The 24,668-nt window shown below is 48.6% G+C and overlaps 1 protein-coding gene across 2 annotated transcripts in view; it reads left to right on the plus strand.

The window, feature by feature from the left end:
* Positions 1-24,668, plus strand: part of SLC29A1 (solute carrier family 29 member 1 (Augustine blood group)) — a 94,002-nt gene that overhangs the window by 33,160 nt on the left and 36,174 nt on the right. For both annotated transcript variants that reach the window (XM_040351791.1, XM_040351792.1), the window contains exons 2-5: positions 13,467-13,536; positions 13,749-13,830; positions 21,117-21,334; positions 22,111-22,250. In XM_040351791.1, coding sequence (XP_040207725.1) covers positions 13,514-13,536; positions 13,749-13,830; positions 21,117-21,334; positions 22,111-22,250 — 463 coding nt within the window. In that variant the 5' untranslated portion in view covers positions 13,467-13,513. The remainder of the gene's footprint in view (positions 1-13,466; positions 13,537-13,748; positions 13,831-21,116; positions 21,335-22,110; positions 22,251-24,668) is intronic.

Below are 24,668 nucleotides of genomic sequence, written 5' to 3' on the forward strand. Positions count from 1 at the left end.
GATGTCACTCCTGTATAATATATCTTATATCTGGAGAGCGGTGATGTCACTCCTGTATGATATATCTTATATCTGGAGAGCGGTGATGTCACTCCTGTATAATATATCTTATATCTGGAGAGCGGTGATGTCACTCCTGTATAATATATCTTATATCTGGAGAGCAGTGATGTCACTCTGTATAATATATCTTATATCTGGAGAGCGGTGATGTCACTCCTGTATAGTATATCTTATATCTGGAGAGCGGTGATGTCACTCCTGTATAATATATCTTATATCTGGAGAGCGGTGATGTCACTCCTGTATAATATATCTGGAGAGCGGTGATGTCACTCCTGTATAATATATCTGGAGAGCGGTGATGTCACTCCTGTATAATATATCTGGAGAGCGGTGATGTCACTCCTGTATAATATATCTGGAGAGCGGTGATGTCACTCCTGTATAATATATCTTATATCTGGAGAGTGGTGATGTCACTCCTGTATAATATATCTGGAGAGCGGTGATGTCACTCCTGTATAATATATCTGGAGAGCGGTGATGTCACTCCTGTATAATATATCTTATATCTGGAGAGCGGTGATGTCACTCCTGTATGATATATCTTATATCTGGAGAGCGGTGATGTCACTCCTGTATAATATATCTTATATCTGGAGAGCGGTGATGTCACTCCTGTATAATATATCTTATATCTGGAGAGCAGTGATGTCACTCTGTATAATATATCTTATATCTGGAGAGCGGTGATGTCACTCCTGTATAGTATATCTTATATCTGGAGAGCGGTGATGTCACTCCTGTATAATATATCTTATATCTGGAGAGCGGTGATGTCACTCCTGTATAATATATCTGTAGAGCGGTGATGTCACTCCTGTATAATATATCTGTAGAGCGGTGATGTCACAGTGTAGATCTGTAGAGCGGTGATGTCACTCCTGTATAATATATCTGGAGAGCGGTGATGTCACTCCTGTATAATATATCTGGAGAGCGGTGATGTCACTCCTGTATAGTATATCTGGAGAGCGGTGATGTCACTCCTGTATAGTATATCTGGAGAGCGGTGATGTCACTCTTTAATAACGTATTTCCTGACTTTGGAACGCTCCACCTGCACTTGGCGGCTCTGACTGTATATAATGAGATTTTCTCCTCAGTTCCTCTCACGAGATGCAGACAGTACAGAAGCCTTATCCCCGTCACATGATCGCCCATGGAAACCACACAACCAACGTTCTGCATATTTTAGCCAGACAAGGACAAATCACCGGCACTCCCCTCACCCGATTCCTGAGATTGTACCCAACATTACCACAAATACAATCATCCCGACACACCCAGAGTCATCCATTCCCAATACTTCCAATCGTATAAACCAGGGAGATGATCGATAAACCTTCATTTCCCTGCAATTACAGTCTTTTTGGGGATGTCTCTACCAGCTTTGCACATCTAGAGAGGGACATTTCTGCCCATTCTTCTTCTTTGTAAAATTTCTCAAGTTCTGTCAGATTGGATGGAGAGCGTCTGTGATCAGCAATTTTCATGTCTTGCCACAGATTCTCAATGGGATTTAGGTCTGGACTGTGACTGGGCCATTCTAACACATTAATAGGCTTTGATCTAAACCATTCCATTGTAGCTCTGGCTGTACTTTAGGGTCGTTGTCCTGCTGGAAGGTGAACCTCCCCCCTCCCCCCGGTCTCAAGTCTTTTGCAGACTCTAACAGGTTTTCTTCTAAGATTGTCCTGTATTTGTCTCCATCCATCTTCCCATCAACTCTGACCAGCTTCCTTGTAGCTGCTAAAGAAAAGCATCCCCACCAAATGATGCTGCCACCACCATGTTTCACAGTGGGGATGGTGTGTCCAGGGTGATGTGCAGTGTTAGTTTTCCCCCACACATAGCGTTTTGGTTCACTTTTGGTGTCATGTGACCAGAGCACCTTCTTCCACATGTTTGCTGTGTCCCCTCCCCCACATGGCTTCTCACAAACTGCAAACAGGACTTCTTATGCCCATCAATTGTCGCCACTGTGCCATGCCAAACACAGCCACTGTGCCATTACACTGTGCCCATCTAATGTCGCCACTGTGCCATGCCTTTAAACGCAGCCACTGTGCCCATCAATTGTCATCACTGTGCATATCAATTGTCACAACTGTGCCATGCCATCAATTGTCGCCACTGTTCCCATCAATTGTCACCACTGTGCCATGCCAAACGCAGCCACTGTGCCATGTCACTGTGCCCATCAATTGTCGTCACTGTGCCCATCAATTTTCGCCACTGCGCCATGCCATCAATTGTCGCCACTGTGCCATGCCATTGTCGCCACTGTGCCCATCAATTGTCGTCCCTGTGCCATGCCAAATGCAGCCACTGTGCCATGCCACTGTGCCCATCAATTGTCGCCACTGTGCCATGCTATCAAGTGTCGCCACTGTGCCTATTAATTGTTGCCACTGTGCCATGCCAAACACAGCCACTGTGCCATGCCACTGTGCCCATCTAATGTCACCACTGTGCCATGCCATCAAACGCAGCCACTGTGCCCATCGATTGTCACCACTGTGCCCATCAATTGTCACAACTGTGCCATGCCATCAATTGTCGCCAGTGTGCCCATCAATTGTCGCCACTGTGCCATGCCATCAAACGCAGCCACTGTGCAAAAGCCAAAGTTCAGGGTTATAATTTTATTATACTATATTGTTGTACTTATTCTTTGATTGTTTTGTTTAAAGGAGGGATGATTGTATTGGGAGCACTGAAGTGTTAGGTGTAGCTGTGTGGCAAATAGCTCATGGCATCACGGGTCAGGTAGAGGGCACCTTAGCAGAATTGTGCTTAGGGCCCCAGAGAGGTCAGGATCGGCACTGAGTTGGATAAATGGTTCTATATTTAGGATGTATCTGGTCTATAAAGCAGAGGCTCTGGATGGACAGTGGAAGGCTTGGAGGACATTCTGGCAGGTCTGGACTTACCATTGGGCTTAACTGGGCTGAAGCCCATGGGCCTCGCCCAATAGGGGGCCCCCAGGCCCAATCGCGGTAACCCTCTCGTTCACGGCAATCGCGGCAACCCCCTCCCGCAATTTAGCGACAAATCCCCTCCCGCAATTTTGTGGCCATTGCGGAAATCTCCTCCCGCAATTTCGCAGCAATCCCCTGTTCCCGGCAATCGCGGCAACCCCCTCCCGCAATTTCGCAGCAATCCCCTCCCGCAATTTCGCAGCAACCCCCTCCCGCAATTTCGCTGCAATCCCCTGTTCCCGGCAATTGCGGCAACCCCCTCACGCAATTGCGGCAACCCCCTCCCGCAATTTCGCAGCAATCCCCTCCCGCAATTTCGCAGCAATCCCCTCCCGCAATTTCGCAGCAATCCTCTCCCGCAATTTTGCGGCAATTGTGGCAACAATTATGATCTGTCGGTGGTAACAACCCTAAGTCCTGCCCTGCATTCTGGTACTTGTGTTGATGGGGGCCCCAGACATTCGCACCCCCCCCCCCCCCCAGCTCTCTCTGATCCTGCATTGCCGTCTTCTCTCCTCACAACAATTATAAAATACCACAAACTGTTTTTCCAGATGTGATCACAGGAGGGTGTTTTTTTTTTTTTTTTTAATATCGGGTAATAAATTATCATTTCTTTAGGAAACGTGACCGCACATCGCCCAGTTCACAATCTGTTTTCTGTTTTCTTGAAGTTTTTGGCATGCGAGGCTCATCACGACGGCCCCGGAGAGCCCCCCGGGGGCCCAGAAATATGCACGTGAGGAAAAGAACGATTGTTTTGGGGGAAGTTGAGGGGGATTGAGATTTCCACATTTAGCTCAGGAAAAAAGGGCCAGGTAGAGGCGCTGGGAAATGGGCGTCCGGATACGGGCGATCATCCATTGATCGAGACGACACCGCTAATTGTATCTGGCAATTAATATGTGACCGGAGGGGATCGGCGGACCCGGGAATGTCGTGTGGGAATGCGAACGTCTGAGCTCTGGAATTCGCAGGTCTTCCCAGGTCACCGGGGGGGGGGGGGGAGGGGGGGACTGCGGTTCAGATGGGCATGAGGCGGGCCCAGATAGGGGGTCGTAATCTGGCCGAGATACGGATACAAGATTCGCAACGCGTGATACAATCTACAGCCGGGATGAAGAGACGATGAGGGTTTTAACTGCTTCAGCCCCGGACCATTTTACAGCTAAAGGACCAGGCCCCTTTTTGCGGGCACTGCGTCGCTTTAACTGACAATTGCGCGGTCGTGCGACGTGGCTCCCAAACAAAATTGGCGTCCTTTTTTTCCCCACATATAGAGCTTTCTTTTGGTGGTATTTGATCGCATCTGCGTTTTTTGGCCCAGATTCTCAAAGGACTTACGACGGCGCAGCGCCATGTACGCCATTGTAAGTCCTAATCTGGCCCGTCGTATCAATGCGACTGATTCTTAGAATCAGTTACGCATAGATATCGATTAGATCCGACAGGCGTAAGTCTCTTACGCCGTCGGATCTAAACTGCAATTTTTTTTCCCGCTAGGTGGCGCTTCCGTCGTTTTCCGCGTCGAGTATGCAAATTAGCTAGATACGCGAATTCCCTAACGTACGCACGGCCGACGCAGTAAAGTTACGACGTTTACTTTAGGCTTTTCCCGGCGTAAAGTTGCCCCTGGGTCTATGAGGCGCAGCCAATGTTAAGTATGGCTGTCGTTCCCGCGCCAAGTTTTAGAAATTTTACGTTGTTTGCGTAAGTCGTTCGCGAATACGGCTGGACGTAATTTACGTTCACGTCGAAAGCATGACTATTTGCCGATGTCATTTGGAGCATTGTGCACTTGGATTCAGTTGCGGCCGGCGCATGCGCAGTTCGTTCGACGCGGGGACGCGCATCATTTAAATGATACACGCCCCCTACCCGCCGAATTTGAATTCCGCCGGGTGATTTACGCTACGCCGCCGCAACTTTACAGGTAAGTGCTTTGTGAAATAAAGCACTTGCCTGAAAAACTTGCGGCGGCGTAACGTAAATGAGATACGTTACGCCCGCACAGTTTTGCACGGATATACGTGAATCTGGGCCATAATTTTTTGCGCTATAAACAAAAATAGAGCGACAATTTTGAAAAAATTCTATATTTTTTACTTTTTGCTATAATAAATATCCTCCAAAAAATATATAAAAAACATTTGTTTTCCTCAGTTTAGGCCGATACGTATTCTTCTACCTATTTTTGGTAAAAAAAAAATCGCAATAAGCGTTTTTTGATTGGTTTGCGTAAAAGTTATCGCGTCTACAAAATAAGGGATAGTTTTATGGCAATTTTATTAATATTTTTTTTTTACTAGTAATGGCGGCGATCAGCGATTTTTTTCATGACTGCGACATTGTGGCGGACACATCGGACACTTTTGGCACATTTTTGGGACCATTGTCATTTATACAGCGATCGGTGCTATATAAATGCACCGGTTACTGTGAAAATGACACTGGCAGTGAAGGGGTTAACCACTAGGTGCCGCTGTAGGGGTTAAGTATTGAGTGTTTCTTACTGTAGGGGGGATGGGCTGTGTGTCACATGACACTGATCTCCGCTCCGAGTGCACGGAGCGGAGATCAGTGTCATTGTTACTAGGCAGAGCAAGGAGATGCTAGTCTCCATACCTCCGTGAGGCGATCGCGGGAATCCCTGTGGCCATCGAGTCCACGGGACCCGTGGCCCGACTCACCGGGAAGGCAGCAGGGTCACGAGCACGCTACCACATTTGTTTATAGCCGCCCCCTCGCGATCGGTCCCCGTAGCTGGAGAACGGGGAGAGCTGCATCGATCGAGTGATCCCTTTTATAGGGAGACTCGATCGATAACGTCAGTCCTACAGCCACACCCCCCTACAGTTGTAAACACACACTAGGTGAAACATAACTCCTACAGCGCCCCCTGTGGTTAACTCCCAAACTGCAACTGTCATTTTCACAATAAACAATGCAATTTAAATGCATTTTTTTGCTGTGAAAATGACAATGGTCCCAAAAATGTGTCAAAATTGTCCGAAGTGTCCGCCATAATGTCGCAGTCACGAAAAAAATCGCTGATCGCCGCCATTAGTAGTAAAAAAATAAAAATAATAATAAAACTATCCCCTATTTTGTAAACGCTATAAATTTTGCGCAAACCAATCGATAAACGCTTATTGCGATTTTTTTTACCAAAAATAGGTAGAAGAATACGTATCGGCCTAAACTGAGGGGAAAAAAAAATGTTATATATGTTTTTGGGGGATATTTATTATAGCAAAAAGTAAAAAATATTGCATTTTTTTCAAAATTGTCACTCTATTTTTGTTTATAGCGCAAAAAATAAAAGCCGCAGAGGTGATCAAATACCACCAAAAGAAAGCTCTATTTGTGGGGAAAAAAGGACGCCAATTTTGTTTAGGAGCCATGTCGCACGACCGCGCAATTGTCTGTTAAAGCGACACAGTGCCGAATTGTAAAAACCCCTTGGGTCATTTAGCAGCATATTGGTCCGGTCCTTAAGTGGTTAAGTGGTTAAAAAAAAAAACACAGTGGCAACCAACCAGATTTCAATTTACAGCGGAACCTCGGATTACGAGGATAATCCGTTCCAGGAGAATGCTCGTAATCCAAAGTACTCGCATATCAAAGCGAGTTTCCCCATTGAAGTCAGTGGAAATTGAAATAATTTGTTCCGCATTGACTTCAATGGGATGCAATTCGCCGGAGAGCCTCGGAAACGGACGAAAAGGCCGGAGGACACGTCTTCTGACCTCGGCAAACCTTGGAAAGACTTTCTACCCAAGATTTGCCCAGGTCAGCTGTGCTGTCCTCGGGCCTTTCCGTGCATTTCCGAACCGTGCCGATCGCCTGGGCTCCGGCGCCCCCCTCCCCTCAGGCCAAAAGCGGTACTGCACACCGCTTTGGCCCGAATCCTGTTTGTTTTGCGAGACAACACTGGCAAACCGAGTTATGATTTTTTTTAAATACAGCGCTCGTATTACGAAACGTTCGTTAACCGCGTTACTCGCAATCCGAGGTTCCACTGTACTATAAAGTGGTTGTAAACCCTCGCAAGTGACTGGCCTCGGGTGATCCACGGAGATGAAACAAAGCCTCCTAAGTCCAGAATTTATAAAGCTGTGTGATCTCTTCTCTTCTCCTGACGCAAGATAATAAGCGGGGAGTGGGGGTTGGCCCTGGAGACTATCGGGCCCCTTACAGGTGTAATGCAAAAAAGAAAACGGGGGGGGGGATCGGCCCCTTACAGGTGTAATGCAAAAAAAAAAACGGGAGGGGGGCCAGCCGGGCCTGTATGGGGCCCTGGGGACTATCGGGCCCCTTACGGGTGTAATGCAAAAAAATAAATAAAAACAAGAAAAACGGGAGGGGCGCCAGCCGGGCCTGTAAGGGGCCCTGGGGACCATCGGGCCCCTTATAGGTGTAATGCAAAATAAATGGGAGGGGGATCGGCCCCTTACAGGTGTAATGCAAAAAAAAAAACGGGAAGGGGACCAGCCGGGCCTGTAAGGGGCCCTGGGGACCATCGGGCCCCTTACGGGTGTAATGCAAAAAAAAAAAAAAAAAAACAGGAGGGGGTCCAGCCGGGCCTGTAAGGGGCCCTGGGGACCATCGTGCAATGCAAAAAAAATTATAAAAAAATATATAATTTAGAAAAAATTAAATAAAAAAAAAACAGGGGGGGCCAGCCAGGTCCCTGGGGATCATCGGGCCCCTTACAGGTGTAATGCCTGTACCACCCTGATGGCGGCCCTGGATGCATGCAGCTGCATATCACCCCGGTATAACCCCCTAAAGCCGAGGCCGCATACACTCGGCGCCAAGGAGCATTTTCCCGGGAGGGGCGGGGCAAGTCAGGATGACGTCGCCCGGAAATCGATTTTTCCGGTCGCATGCCGCATCGGGGACACCCAAATCGCGATGCATTGATGCAGCGTTTAGTTTCAGCACCCCTAGAGACAATAGCGAATATGTATTCGCTATTGTCACACAACCGGGTGGTCTCAGGGCACAGTGCCCTGCGCCCCTTGCCCACCCTTTTTTAAGCCAATTAGAGCCTTAAAAAAACCAATTAGAGCCTTAAAAAAAAACAAAAAAAACATTGGAATCCATGTGTCCGGTGCCCTGCATGTAGATTAGGGGGCCGGACGCATGGATTAGGAGGGTGGCCCGTACGGACGGGTGGTCATTGATAATGAATGCTTGCTTTTGGGTTTAATTTGGGCTTTATTGAGGAAATTCAAATGGAGGAAACATTGTAGCGACTTAACTTAATCATTCCATGCAAGGTGCACAAAAGGGAGGACTTGCAGCAGTTTCCAGACACAGTCCAGCTGCCAGGAAATGTCTGTAGTTTTGCTGTTACTTTCTCTTCATACCCAGCAGGTGAAGGGTGATATATTCTATATGGTATATATAGGGGGGCCAGCATACCCCTATATAGGAAGGTCCGAGAGAAATACATTTATTGCAAAACACGCATGCAGGAAATCAGGGCAGATCTGCAGGCAGGGAACACGTGGAAAACCCATAACGGGTATTTAAAGAGCTCTCGTCATCGATGCCCACCGGCCCCACCCGCCGCTGTGCCACACCGCTATCACATGATCAGATGGACAAATATAGCTCAGCAGCCGTGTCTATTAATATGTCTCTGTGTGTGATGGGGAAATAATTAACCCCTTTTCTGCCCAGAGGAAGCCGACAGACAAAGGGACCTGGGGATCCACTCTGGGGAAGTTAAAGAGCCAATTGTATCCAGAGGCTCTGCTTTCATTGGTTGCAGTTGCTGGCAAAAAGGTGATAGGGGCCCCTGTTTCTAGCAACTTGGCTTCATGGGACCCCCGCCCCTCTCTTCGCTCTATGATAGAGTGAAGGAACCTGTATGACAGGTTGTCAGGAACTCCTTTTTTATGTCTAACAGGGTGTCAGGGGCCCCTCTTATCTGTAACAGGGGCCCATCTTATCTGTAACAGGGTGTCAGAGGCCCCTCGTATATATAACAGGTTGTCAGGGGCCCGTCTTATCTTTACCAGGGGCCCATCTTATCAGTAACAGGGTGTCAAGGGCCCCTCATATCTGTAACAAGGTGTCAGGGGCTCCTCGTATCTGCAACAGGGTGTCAGGGGCCCCTCGTATCTGCAACAGGGTGTCAGGGGCCCCTCGTATCTACAACAGGGTGTCAGGGGCCCCTTGTATCTGCAACAGGGTGTCAGGGGCCCCTCTTATTTGTAACAGGGTGTCTGGGAATCCTCTTATCTCTAACAGGGTATCCACAGAACTCTTGTCTTCAACAAGGTGTCAGGGGCTCTTCTTGACTATAACAAGGAGTCAGGGGCCCCTCTTATCTATAACAGGGTGTCAAGGGCCCGTCTAATCTATATGAAGATTGCCAGGGCCCTTTATCTATGGTATAACAGGATGTTTGGGCACCCTTAACTACACCAGGATGTCAGGGTTATCTGTCCAAAGCCTTCTTATCTGTAACAGGGTGTCAAGGGCCATTCTTACCTATAACACGGATCAGGGGCCCCTCTTACTTATAACAGGGTGTCAGGGGGCCCTCATTTCTGTAACAGCATGTCCAGGGCCATCTTATCCACAACATGATGTACAGGGGGGGGGGGGATCCTCTTCATCAATAATCGGTTGTCAGACGCCCCTCTTCTCTGCTGCAGGGTGTCAGAGGGCCATTTTCTCTGTTAGAGGGTGTCAGATGCCCCTTCATCTCTGTTACGGGGTGTCAGATACCCCTTATTCTCTGTCATGTGGTGTCAGACGCCCCTTCTCTGTAAGGGGGTGTCAGACGCCCTTCTTCTCTGTCAGGGGGTGTCAGACGCCATTCTTCTCTGTCAGGGGGTGTCAGACACCCTTCTTCTCTGTCATGGGGTGTCAGACGCCCCTTCTTCCCTATCATGGGGTGTCAGACGCCCTTCTTCCCTGACATGGGGTGTCAGACGCCCTTCTACTCTGTCACAGGGTGTCAGTGGCCCCTCTTCTATGTAACAGGATGCAAGGGGCCCCTTCTTTTAGTAGGGTGTTAGGGGCCCCTTTTCCCTGTCACAGGTTTCAGGGGCTCATCAGGTTGTCAAGGTCCTTCTTACCTATTACAGGGGCCCCTTTTATCTGTTATAGGGTGTTATAAGGCCCATCTTACCTATAACTGGGAGTCAGGCGCCCTTCTTTACTGTTGCAGGGTGTCAGTGGCCCCTCTTCTCTGTAACAGGATGCAAGGGGCCCCTTCTTTTAGTAGGGTGTTAGGGGCCCCTTTTCCCTGTCACAGGTTTCAGGGGCTCATCAGGTTGTCAAGGTCCTTCTTACCTATTACAGGGGCCCCTTTTATCTGTAACAAGGGTGCGGGGGCCCTGGCAGGCTGTATTTTTTTTTTTTGATGAATGCACAGAAACTATCAGGCATGTGGTGAAATCTCTCAGTGGAAAGTTACTGATTATGTGCAGATGTTTTGAAGGAGAGATCGCTGCCAAAGAGCGATATTTCTATCTCGCTGCCCAGGGGAAAAGAGCGTTCTTTTTCCACACTCTGTGGTTTCCCCCCCTCCTACCAGCAGGGGGAGCTCTTCCTTCCTTTGGTCACTCATACAGAGCTGGTACTCTCTGTAACGCCATCGGCTCAGTCTTTCTTGCTCTCTAGAGACTATTAGCTAGATTCACGTACCTGTGCCTAACGTTAGGCAGGCGTAGCGTATCACATATACGCTACGCCGCCGTAAGTTAGAGAGGCAAGTAGCCAGATTCAGATAGCCAGATTCAGAGAGGTTTACGCCGGCGTATCAGTAGAAACGCAGTCGTAACTCTAAATCTGCGCCGTGGTAAATTTAAGTGTATTCTCAAATTGAGATACACTTAAATCTAGCTAAGATACGACGGCCTGCGCCATCGTATCTTAGCTTTCTATTTAGGCCGGCCGCTAGGGGCGTGAACGCTGATTTACGCCTAGAATGCGTAAATCAGTGAGATACGCCTATTCACGAACGTACGCTTGCCCGTCGCAGTAAAGATACGCCGTTTACGTAAGGCGTTTTCAGGCGTAAAGTTAGTCCAACAAAAATCTGGCCTAGCCAATGTTAAGTATGGACGTCGGTCCCGCGTCGAATTTTGAAATGTTTACGTCGTTTGCGTAAGTCGTCCGTGAATGGGGCTGGGCGTCATTTACGTTCACGTCGAAACCAGTAAGTCTTTGCGGCGTAATTTGGAGCATGCGCACTGGGATACGTCCACGGACGGCGCATGCGCCGTTCGTAAAAAACGTCAATCACGTCGGGTCACGATTCATTAGCATAAAACACGCCCACCTCTTCACAATTTGAATTAGGCGCGCTTACGCCGGCACATATACGCTACGCCGCCGTAACTTAGGACGCAAGTGCTTTGTGAATACAGCACTTGCCTCTCTAACTTACGGCGGCGTAGCGTATATGTGATACGCTACGCCGGAACAAAGAAGCGCGGCTCTACCTGAATCCGGCTAAGAGACTGCAAAGAAGACGCACAGTACAGTTTGCATCAGAGCAGAGGTCTCCAAATTTTCTAGACAAAAGGGCCGGTTTGTTGTCCTTCAGACTTTAGTGGGGGGCCAGACTGTGGCCATTTGGAGTAAAAAATGTCCCGGCATCAGTGTGAGTAAACAATGCCCCATCTTTTGTGTCGTTGGGAGGAATCGTGCCCCATTATTGGTGTCTTTAGGAGGAATAGTGCCCCATAATTGGGAGGAATTGTGCCCCATCATTGTGAGGAATGTGCCCCATCATTGGGAGGAATTGTGCCCCATCATTGGGAGGAATTGTGCCCCATCATTGTGAGCAATTGTGCCCCATCATTGGTGTCTTTGGGAGGAATTGTGTTCCATCATTGGTGTCATTGGGCCCCACTGTTAGTGTCATTGGGAGGAACTGTACCACATCATTGGTGTTAGTGGGGGAAATCACCCTGAGGGCCCACTTTTTTAGGAGCCCAATGCTGGGCTGTGATGGGCTTCTAACAACTTTGGTTTTTCGTTTTTTCGTTATCTCTCTATCGTATATATCTGTCTATATCTATTGTATCTATCTGTCTATCTATTGTATCTATCTCTATATATATATATCTTATGCATAATGCCCTTTAACCCTTCTTTTATATTAAAACAGAACACGCAGATATAAAAGGCACAAATAGCTGGATTCATGTAGAGCGCCAGATCTTTACGGCGGCGTAGCGTATCGTATTTACGCTACGCCGCCTTAAGTCAGAGAGGCCAGTACTGTATTCACAAAGCACTTGCCTCCTAACTTACGGCGGCGTAGCGTAAATGGGGCCGGCGTAAGCGCGCCTAATTCAAATGAGGATGGGGGGGCGTGTTTTATGTTAATGTTTGGTGACCCGACGTGATTGACGTTTTTTACGAACGGCGCATGCGCCGTCCGTGTACCTATCCCAGTGTGCATTGCGCCAAAGTACGCCGCAAGGACGTATTGGTTTCGACGTGAACGTAAATTACGTCCAGCCCCATTCGCGGACGACTTACGCAAACGACGTAAAATTTTCAAATTTCAACGCGGGAACGACGGCCATACTTAACATTGACTTGGCCAGCTAGGGGGCAGCTTTATCTTTACGCGGCGTATCTCTTACGTAAACGGCGTATCTTTACTGCGACGGCGTATCTAGGCATTTACATATTCTACGCCAAACTCAACGGAAGCGCCACCTAGCGGCCAGCGGAAAAATTGCACCCTAAGATACGACGGCGCAGGCTGTCATATCTTAGCTAGGTTTAGGTGTATCTCAGTTTGAGAATACACTTAAACTTACGACGGCGCAGATTCTGAGTTACGTCGGCGTATCTACTGATACGCCGGCGTAACTCTATATGAATACAGCTAAAACAGTTCATGTGCTGACAATAAGGAGGAGAGAGCAGAGTGACAGAGAGATGAGCTCATCACTGTGCTGCTTCTCCTTTCATGGTTTAGTTACAGGCTGGGGACAGGTCCAGGGTGACCTGGGCACAGAGGAAGTGGGTTGCAGGATGCTGGCTCTCAGACTGAGGACATCTAGTGGGACATGTAAAGCACTTTGGGAGGGAAATCTCAGGATCATAGAGGAATATTGCAGCAATATTTGTTTTGCTATTTTATTTTATCCCCTGTAAACCTGAAAGAGGGTATAAAAAAACCAAAAAAAACAGATGAAGTTTCAAATCAGGCTGACAAAAGCGGTGCCTGTCTGTGCAGAGCAGGGGTGAATGCCACAATGTGTCCCTTTCTGCAGCTCTGTTAGTCTCATATTTCATTCCCCTAGTAGGGGAGATGTTTACGTAGCCCACAGAGTTCAGGAATGAGTCCTGTTTAGCTCTGTTTGGGGCTTTATATCCTCAAATAATCTCACTCCAGATTTACTAAACCGAGTGCCTTTTCTTTTTCAGGTTCCATTTCCTGCCCATTGTAGAGACCCCCCCCGGCAATAACCACCATGACGGCTCCTCCCAAGGACAGGTAGGTGCACGCAAGGGGTGCGGGTGGGTCCTGTGTGTAAAGAGTAGGGTATTTCCTGTTCTGGTTGAATGTTTTTCCATTGATTTAAAACACAGATTTCCACATTTGGCCACTAGATGGTGCTAATGATCATTGGGTGTTAGGTAGGTGTGTGTGTGGATGGGGTGGGCTCCAGGCTCTGTGTAACCTCCTCCTCCTCCCCCTCTCCCCAGGTACAATGCGGTCTGGTTAATATTCTTCACCCTCGGACTCGGCACTCTGCTGCCCTGGAACTTCTTCATGACGGCCACCATGGTAAGTCTGCGGTAACTGACAGCTAAACCCCTTGGGATTGGAGGGGGCTAAACCACTAATAACTGCATGAGACAGCAAAGGTTTGACTGGGGCCAGCGGTTATCATGTTGGGTGACTAGTACACTGGGTAACTAGTAGGCTGATAAATGAGTATACTGGGTAACCAGTAAATTTGATTTCTATTTGGATGCATAGCAGTGGCGGTTGGTGCTCAACATTTTTGGGGGGCGCAAGCAACAGAAAAAAATCTGAAAAATACAAAAAAAAAACATCAATTGCAGCCACTGTGCCCATCAATTTCCGCCACTGTGCCCATCAATTGTAGCCACTGTGTCCCTCATATGCAGCCTCTGTGCTCATCATATGCAGCCACTGTGCCCATCAAATGCAGCCTCTGTGCCTATCAATTGCAGCCTCTGTGCCCATCAATTGTAGCCACTGTGCCCCTCATATGCAGCCTCTGTGCTCATCATATGCAGCCACTGTGCCCATCAATTGCAGCCTCTGTGTCCATCATATGCAGTCTATGTGTCCATCATATGCAGCCTCTGTGCCCATCATATGCAGCCACTGTGCCCATCATATGCAGCCTCTGTGTCCATCATATGCAGCCTCTGTGTCCATCATATGCAGCCACTGTGCCCATTATATGCAGCCTCTGTGCCCCTCATATGCAGCCTCTGTGCCCATCAATTGCAGCCTCTGTGCCCCTCATATGCAGCCTCTTTGCCCATCATAAGCAGCCACTGTGCCCATCATATGCAGCCTCTGTGTCCATCATATGCAGCCTCTGTGTCCATCATATGCAGCCTCTGTGTCCATCATATGCAGCCTCTGTGCCCATCATATGCAGCCTCTGTGTCCATCATATGCAGCCTCTGTGCCCATCATATGCAGCCACTATGCCCATCATATGCAGCCTCTGTGTCCATCATATGCAGCCTCTGTGCCCATCAATTGCAGCCTCTGTGCCCCTCATATGCAGCCTCTGTGCCCATCATATGCAGCCACTGTGCCCATCATATGCAGCCTCTGTGTCCATCATATGCAGCCTCTGTGTCCATCATATGCAGCCTTTGTGTCCATCATATGCAGCCTCTGTGTCCATCATATGCAGCCTCTGTGTCCATCATATGCAGCCTCTGTGTCCATCATATGCAGCCACTGTGCCCATCATATGCAGCCTCTGTGCGCATCATATGCAGCCTCTGTGTCCATCATATACAGCCTCTGTGTCCATCATATGCAGCCTCTGTTACCCCCCCCAGCTCGCCGTCTGACCGCCACCATCCTGGTGGCGGGTGACGGCGGCAAGCTGTGGGACCAGGGCCCTGTCACTGTTGGGGGCCCAAAGCAAAGCCGCCCGTTAAGCCCATGTGCTGCCCACAAATCAGCGCTGAAAATCATCAGCGGCACACTACTGCTTCCCTTCCCAGTGTTTTAAAATGTACAGCACCCCTGGCTTCCCTTTAGACGTGCACTTCTCCCTTCCTGCCACTGGGTGCTGCTTGTATATAAAAGTGAATTAGAATGTGATTTTATAGCATCCCCAGTTTGCTCTTCCCGAGGCTGAATCCTTCTTCATGTCCTGCTCTTCAAGGTATGTCACTGTTTGCTAATCTATATTGTAAATAGAAGTTTTCTGTAGAGTGTGCCCAAAGTCTTTATAATATTTGATGATTCACTGCAGGTCTGGTCAGTGTTTTAAAAGGTTCCTCTATTTTACACATGGCATGGCATGGGGTCGCAGCACCGTCTGTCCATTCTGCTTTAGCACCATGGGACCCCATGCCATGCCATGTGTAAAATAGAGGAACACTTTAAATCACAGACCAGACCTGCAGTCCAGGCTGAGTAAGGCCTCAGAGCACATGGCATTACTGTCTGTATTTAACTGCTTGATGGGCTTATTTTGGGCCTGGCTGGTTCACATGTATGTGTTTTGGCGGCCCACATTTGCGCAGGCACAGAAGCCTATTCATTTGAGTGGGCCGCCATGCCTGCGTTTCCTGCAAAGAAAAGCGCATGCCTCATGTAATAGGCTGCGCACACGGCACACCTATGCCCATCAAGCACTGAAATACAGCACTGTCTGTCCATTCTGCTGTCTGCTGTGACTTATCTGCAGTTCCCGCACTGTCAAACTTGCTGCATTTTTAGAGGTTTAGGTCACGCTTTTAAAAACACAGTGGCCCAGATTCAAAAAGCAATTGCGCCTGCGTAACCATAGTTATGCAGCGCAATTGCTTACTTGCCCCGGCGTAACGAGTTCTCCTGATTCAGAGAGCTCGTTACGCCGACTACAGCCTAAGATATGCGTGGCATAAGGCTCTTATGCCCTCATATCTTAGGCTGCATTCTTACGTTGGCCGCTAGGTGGCGTTCCCGTTGTGCTCAGTGTATAGTATGCAAATTGCATACTAACGCCGATTCACAACGGTACGCGAGCCCTGCGTACGCAGTTAAGTCGTTTGCGTACGTCGGGTTTCGCGTAAGGCTGCACATGCTAAAAGCAGGGGCAGCCAATGCTAAGGATACCCGTCGTTCCCGCGTCGCGAGGTTTGAAATTTACGTAGTTTGCGTAAGTGAATCGTGAATGGCGCTGGACGCCATTCACGTTCACTTTGAAGCAAATGACGTCCTTGCGACGTCATTTACCGCAATGCACGTCGGGAAAGTTTCCCGACGGAGCATGCGCTCTACGCTCGGCACGGGAACGCGCCTAATTTAAATGATTCCCGCCCCCTACAGGATCATTTACATTAGGCGCCCTTACGCAGGGCATTTTTGAAGAGCGCCCACGCAAATTACGTGGCTACTGCTTCATGAATGAAGCGTAGCGCAAATAATTTGCGTAGGCGCAGGGTAAAAAGGGTACACTGCGCCTCCGTAAGGAGCGCGCAGCTGTACCTGAATCTACCCCAGTGCGTTTGTGTGTGCAAGAACTGCAGGTAAGTAGCATGGTGCAAAAGCAGAATGGATTTCAAGGCAACTGTATTTTTAAAATGCTGAATGCACCTTTTTTCTGCAGGAAACGAAGGCATGGCAGCCCATTCAAATCAATGGGCTGCTGTGCCTGCACAAATGAGGGCCGCCAAAACATACATGTGAACAAGCCAGGCCCAAAACAAGCTGGAGGGGGGCCCAAAAAAAATGTTTGCCCAGGGCCCAAACCATATTAAAGACGTCCCTGTGTGGGACATGCAGCAGGTGACAGCGGCGAGCTCCTGTGTCCTCCCATTCCGTTAGGCATCCAATCAGGGCGCCTGTGCCTTCAGCCAATCAGGTGACGGGCATTAGATCCGCACCTCTTGATTGGCTGAGAAGCGGTTCAGTGTTAGCAAAGCAAATATTAATTTGCTTTGCTAACCCACCTGGGTGGACTGTGAGCGCAATGCTCTGTGCTTGCAGTTCACCTTTTTTGAAGCCTGTGGCTCTAATCAGGTGCTTCAAAAACACCCCCCACCCCTGTAATTCAGGTGCCTGGCATCCGAAAAGGGGACAGTCGTCTGAATAGGGGGTGGCTACACGGCCATGAATAGCTTTATGCAATGCCCTTAATGGACGCACCACCACTGCGGGATAGTGAGTATTCTGAGGAACTAGTAGCCTGGATAATTTGTATACTGGATAACTAGTAGACTGGATAATGAGTAAACTGGATAATTAGAATACTGGATAACTAGTAGACTAGGTAATTAGTATACAGGATAACTAGTAGACTAGGTAATTAGTATACAGGATAACTAGTAGACTGGGTAATGAGTAAACTGGATAATTAGAATACTGGATAACTAGTAGACTTGGGCCCAGATTCTCAGAAGAGATACGACGGCGTATCTCCAGATACGTCGTCGTATCTCTGCGTTGCGCGGTCGTATCTATGCACCTGATTCTTAGAATCAGTTACGCATAGATTTCCCGTAGATCCGACTGGCGTAACTGTGTTACACCGTCGGATCGTAACTGCATATCTACGCTGGCCGCTCGGTGGCACTTCCGGCGAATTCCGCGTCGAGTATGCAAATTAGCTAGATACGCGAATTCCCGAACGTACGCCCAGCCGACGCAGTAAAGTTACGCCATTTACGTTAGGCTTTTCCCGGCGTATAGTTGCCCCTGCTATATGGTGCCATAAGTGCGGCGTAACAATGTTAAGTATGGCCGTCGTTCCCGCGTCGAAATTTGAAAAAGTTATGTCGTTTGCGTAAGTCGTCCGTGAATGGGGCTGGACGTCATTTACGTTCACGTCGAAACCAATGACGTCCTTGCGGCGTACTTTGGAGCAATGCACACTGGGAAATTCCACGGACGGCACATGCGCCGTTCGGGAAAAACGTCAATCACGTCGGGTCACAGCACATTTACATAAAACAAGCCCCACCGATCCAAATTTGAATTAGGCGGGCTTACGCCGGCCGAGTTACGCTACGCCGCCGCAACTTACGGAGCAAGTGCTTTGAGAATACAGCACTTGCCCGTCTAAGTTGCGGCGGCGTAACGTAAATCGGATACGCAGAGATACGCCGCTGGACGAGAATCTGGCCCTAGGTAATTAGTATACAGGAAAACTAGTAGACTGGGTAATGAGTAAACTGGATAATTAGAATACTGGATAACTAGTAGACTGAGTAATTAGTATACTGGATAACTAGTAGACTATGTAATTGGTATACTGGATAACTAGTAGACTGGGTAATTTGTTTACTGGATAAGTAGACTGGGTAATTGGTATACTGTATGTAGCACTACCCCCGAAGGAGCTGCTGGTTTGTTTTGGGTGGCCCGTTACCTCTGTATCTCCCCCGTCTAGGGTACTTGATGAGAGTTGTAGTAAATGGAATGTCCACACAACAGGTGTCTTTTCTGTGCTTTTATTACCCAGCCGGGTAAAAACAGTAGAACTTGGTGAAGAGTGAAAAATAGTAGAAATGGAGAACAGCAGATTCAGGTGTACGTAGATAGGAAACAGTCCTGCTTCCAACGACAACTTCTACCTCACCACTCCAGCCAGAGTGGGCACAGCGCATCCGGACAGGCCTCTCTCACCAGCCTGGCAGCCAGAATGTCACTCGAACTTGGGGTTAAGTCTCTGCCACAGACCCTCCCAGGTCTCTTCAGGTAGTTTTGGTTGGGTTACCGACTGATAGGCGACCAACGTCCAGACTCTGTACCTGGTTTCCCTGGTCCCCGGTGGATGGTCAGGCCCCTCTTGGAACACCAGCCTCTCTTGGCACTCCTCAAGCAGACTCTCCACCGAACAGCTTCCTCCAACAGGACGGACAGCTCAGGACCTCCTCAGATTAAGGACCCAGTCAGATGTTCCGGGCCAACGTGGTCCCAAAACCAGGATCACTGCAAAGCACACACACCCTGGCCCGGAAGACCATTTGCCGGGTTGCCGTGGAATGGCTACCCTGAAGGTGGGCGCCACACGGGAAGAATACCCAAGAAAATGGCGAGTGCCCCTTAAAAACCCCTCCCCAGCATGCACAGCTAGGAAAACCTCCTCCTGATAGGCTGCCAGAAAAAAGCATCCAAACCCTTGACTCCGCTGCTGCCACCTGTCGGCCTAGGGTGTGATCAGCACCCCAGAACGATAGCATGAACCCACAGCACAGCCAAAGCTGGGACAGAGGCTCCAAATTTGAACAGATTAACCTGGTCAGAGTCACTTAACTCTCTGACCCCCTCTAAATTTACACTAGTTCTGAAAAGTAACCAGGCGCTACATGTATAACTAGTAGACGGGGTAATTGGTATACTGGATAACTAGTAGACTGGATAATTAGTATACTGGATAACTAGTAGAATGGGTAATTAGTATATTGGATAACGAGTATACTGGATAACCAGTAGACTGGGTAATTAGAATACTGGATAACTAGTAGACTGGGTAATGAGTATACTGGATAACTAGTAGACTGGGTAATTAGAATACTGGATAACTAGTAGACTGGGTAATGAGTATACTAGATAACTAGTAGGCTGGGTAATTAGTAAACTGGATAATTACTATACTGGATAACGAGTAGACTGGGTAATTAGTATACTGTAAGACTAGTATACTGGACAACTAGTAGACTGGGTAATAAGTAGGGTTGTCCCGATACCGATACTACTGTAGTATCGGTATCGGGACCGATTCCGAGTATTTGCGGGAGTAATTGTACTCCCGCAAATACCCCAGATGCCTCATCCGATAATGAAAGCTGTAATGTTCCCCGCCCGTATTAACCAAGCGGCGGTGCGGCAGCATGCAGGTAAGGGGGACATGGCTGCATATGGGGGACATGGCTGGATATGGGGGGGACATGGCTGCATATGGGGGACATGGCTGGATATGGGGGGAGACATGGCTGCATATGGGGGGACATGGCTGGATATGGGGGGACATGGCTGCATATGGGGGGACATGGCTGCATATGGGGGGACATGGCTGGATATGGGGGGAATCATGGCTGCATATGGGGGGACATGGCTGGATATGGGGGGGAGGACATGGCTGGATATGGGGGGGGGACATGGCTGGATATGGGGAGAGACATGGCTGCATATGGGGGGACATGGCTGGATATGGGGGGGACATGGCTGCATATGGGGGGACATGGCTGCATATGGGGGGACATGGCTGCATATGGGGGGACATGGCTGAATATGGGGGGGACATGGCTGCATATGGGGGGGACATGGCTGCATATGGGGGGACATGGCTGCATATGGGGGGATATGGGGGGGACATGGCTGGATATGGGGGGACATGGCTGGATATGGGGGAGGGCATGGCTGCATATGGGGGGGACATGGCTGGATATGGGGGGACATGGCTGGATATGGGGGGGACATGGCTGCATATGGGGGGACATGGCTGCATATGGGGGGCATGGCTGCATCTGTGGGGGGACATGGCTGCATTTGGGGACACATTTAAAAAAAAGTATCGGTATTCGGTATCGGTGAGTACTTGAAAAAAAGTATCGGTACTTGTACTCAGTCCTAAAAAAGTGGTATCGGGACAACCCTAGTAATAAGTATACTGGATAACTAGTAGACTGGATAACTAGTAGGTTGAGTAATGAGTATAGTGGACAACTAGTAGACTGGGTAATGAGTACACTGGATAACTAGTAGACTGGATAACTAGTAGGTTGAGTAATGAGTATAGTGGACAACTAGTAGACTGGGTAATGAGTATACTGGATAACTAATGGGTGGGTAACTAGATTACTAGTAGTCAGGAGTGTTTGTGAGAAGCTCACAGTATGTCCTCTCCTCCTCTCTTCCAGTATTTCACCAGCCGTCTGGGAGATCCGGCCATTTCTCGGATGGCGTCCGATGTCGACGATGGAAACGACTCTCTTATCAATGACCTGAACAGCACGGAGGCCAGAGCGCTGGCACCAGAGAGGACCCAACTACAGAGCAAGTTCAACAACGTCATGACCCTGTGCGCCATGCTGCCCCTCCTCATCTTCACCTGTCTGAACTCCATCCTGCACAGCAGGTCAGTCCCCCGCCACCGATACTCCATAATCTGCCTGGGGGGTGACTACAGGGTGATGTAGGAGATCAGGGGGGCCCCAGAATACCCGCCCACTTTCCATTACCTGTACACCAAGCCCCAAGCTATGCTGCTGACTTCTAGGTGATTGGAAGCTGTGGATGCCATGTGACCCTGACTCCCCAACCATGGTAGCTGGTAGTAATGGGTATGTCTGGGCAAAATGGGGGAAAAAAGCCTTCAGTACATCTCTTCCCTACACACACATTTCCACATGTTTGTTTCTTTAAAAACACTGCAAGTTCAGAAAAAATTCATTGACCTGCCAGAGATCCGTTGAATTTCTGCTCTTCTTGGTATTGCTCCTGCTCCTGGATCTTCCCTCCACCTGGCTTTGCTGTTCTTGGCGTTGCTCCTGCTCCTGGCTCTTCTCGTACTCCTGGCTCTAACTTGCACCTGGCTGTGCTTTTCTTCTTGGTATTGCTCCAGCCCCTGGCTCTTCCCTCCCTCCTCGCTTCAACTTGCACCCGGATCCTTAAACCATCCATAGTTAGTCAGGTTGAAAAGATACAAGTCCATCCAGTTCAACCATAAAATATATATATATATAATATTGTACAATCCCATATACCCAATTCTATAATTCCGCAGGAGAGAAATAAGAAAGGGTTCCATCCACAGGTTCTACACCGGGGTCCTTCACCCACCAGTCACAATAGCAATGGAGAACACCCTGAGCACTGACTTTTCTCTCTCTCTCTCTCTCTCTCTCTCTCCAGGATCCCTCAGAAAATACGTATTGCTGGCAGTCTGGCTGCCATTTTCGTGGTCTTTTTGCTGACGGCCGTCTTTGTGAAGATCGAGTTCTCCCCCGGCACTTTCTTCACTGTAACGATGATCAAAATCGTCTTTATCAACTGTGAGTACAGAGAAAATCCACTGTCCGTCTGACCATCGCTATGGGGTGTCTGTCATTATTGAGATGTGTGTCTGTCACGATGGGGTTGTCTGTCCATCTAGTACTATGGAGGTATCTGTCCACCAGTCACTATGGAGGTGTCTGTTAAAATGTCAATATGGGGTTGCTCATTTAACCTTCACTATGGGGGTGTCTACCTGTCAATTACCATAGGGGTCTCTGTCCAATCGTCAATATGGAGGTGTCTGTTCAGCCCTCACTATGGGGTTGCTTGTTTAACCTTCACTATGGGGATTTCTGGCTGTCAATTACCATGGGGTATCTCTCCCATGGTCTTTGTGAAGATCAAGTTCTCCCGACACGTTTTTCACTGTAACGATGATCAAAATCGTATTTATCAACTGTACAGAGAAAATCCACTGCCTATCCAACCATCGCTATGGGGTGTCTGTCTGTCATTATTGAGATGTTTGTCTGTCACGATGGGGGTGTCTGTCCATCTAGTACTATGGAGGTGTCTGGTCATCTAGTACTATGAGGGTGTCTGTCCATCTAGTACTATGGGGGTGTCTGTCCATCTAGTACTATGGGGGTGTCTGTCCATCTAGTACTATGGGGGTGTCTGTCCATCTAGTACTATGGGGGTGTCTGTCCATCTAGTACTATGGGGGTGTCTGTCCATCTAGTACTATGGGGGTGTCTGGTCATCTAGTACTATGGGGGTGTCTGGTCATCTAGTACTATGAGGGTGTCTGTCCAGTTAGTACTATGGGGGTGTCTGTCCATCTAGTACTATGGAGGTGTCTGGTCATCTAGTACTATGGGGGTGTCTGTCCATTTAGTACTATGGAGGTGTTTGGTCATCAAGTACTATGAGGGTGTCTGTCCGTCTAGTACTATGGAGGTGTCTGGTCATCTAGTAGTATGGGGGTGTCTGTCCCTCTAGTACTATGGAGGTGTTTGGTCATCTAGTACTATGAGAGTGTCTGTCCATCTAAAACTATGGAGATATCTGTCCATCTAATACTATGGGGGAGTCTGTCCATCTAGTACTATGTAGGTGTCTGTCCATCTAGTACTATGGGGGTGTCTGTCCATCTAGTATTATGGGGGTGTCTGTCCATCTAGTACTATGTAGGTGTCTGTCCATCTAGTACTATGGGGGTGTTTGTCCATCTAGTACTATTGAGGTGTCTGGTCATCTAGTACTATGGGGGAGTCTGTCCATCTAGTACTATGGGGATGTTTGTCCATCTAGTACTATGGAGGTGTTTGTCCACCTAGTACTATGGAGGTGTTTGTCCACCTAGTACTATGGAGGTGTCTGTTCACCTGTCAATATGGGGCTGCTTGTTTAACCTTCACTAAGGGGGTGTCTATCTTTCAATTACCATGGGGGTAGCTGTCCAACCGCCAATATGGAGGTGTTTGTCCAGCCCTCACTATGGGGTTTCTTGTTTAACCTTCACTATGGGGGTTTCTGTCTGTCAATTACCATGGGGGTATCTGTTCCATCGTCACTATGGAGGTGTCTGTGCCATTGCCACTATGAAGGTGTCTGTCCAACCATCACTATGGGGGTTCTTGTTTAACCTCTACTATAGTGGAGTCTATCTGTCTGTAACTATGGGGGTATCTGTCCAACCTTTACAATGGGGGTGCCTATCCATCTGTCATGATGGAGATGTCTGTCCAATTCCACTATTGGGGTGTCTGTCCACCTGTCAACATGGGAGTGTCTGTCAATCTGGTACTATGAATGTGTCCGTCCCATCGTCACTATGGAGGTGTCTGTTCAGCCCTCACTGGGGGTGCTTGTTTATCCTTTACTATGGGGGTATCTGTCTATTATTATAAGGGTGTCTGTCCATCTATCACTATAGGGGTGTCTATCCAATTATCAAAATGGCGGTTTCTGTCACTATTGGCATGTACCGTATGTCTTTCCTTCACTTTGGGGGTGTCTGTACATCCATTACTTTGGGGGTGTTCATCTGTTAGTGTGGTATAGTCTGTCAGACCTTGACAGACCTTCACTATAGCTGTCCAACCATCTCTACGGGCTGGTCTGTCCGACCCTCACTATAGCGGTTTCTGTCCAACCAGCACTGTGGGGTGGTCTGTCTGGCCATAACTATAGGGTTGTCTGTCCAACGTTCACTATGAGGGTGTCTGTCCATCACTGTGGGGGTGTCTATTTGTCTATTACTATGCGGTTGTCTGTCTGACCTTCACTATGAGGGTGTCTGCCCATCACCTGGGGGGTGTTTGTCCGTCTGTTACTTCAGGGTATTTGTCAATGACTTTGGGGTGTCTGTCTATCACTATAGGGTTGTCTGTCCCCTTGGGGGGTCTCTATCCTTCCATCACTATAGGGGTGTCTGTCAGTCTGTCACCATGGGACTGATTGTTCGTCTA

This window comes from Rana temporaria, chromosome 4 (assembly GCF_905171775.1).
Source record: "Rana temporaria chromosome 4, aRanTem1.1, whole genome shotgun sequence".
In the NCBI taxonomy this organism is placed as follows: Eukaryota; Metazoa; Chordata; class Amphibia; order Anura; family Ranidae; genus Rana; species Rana temporaria.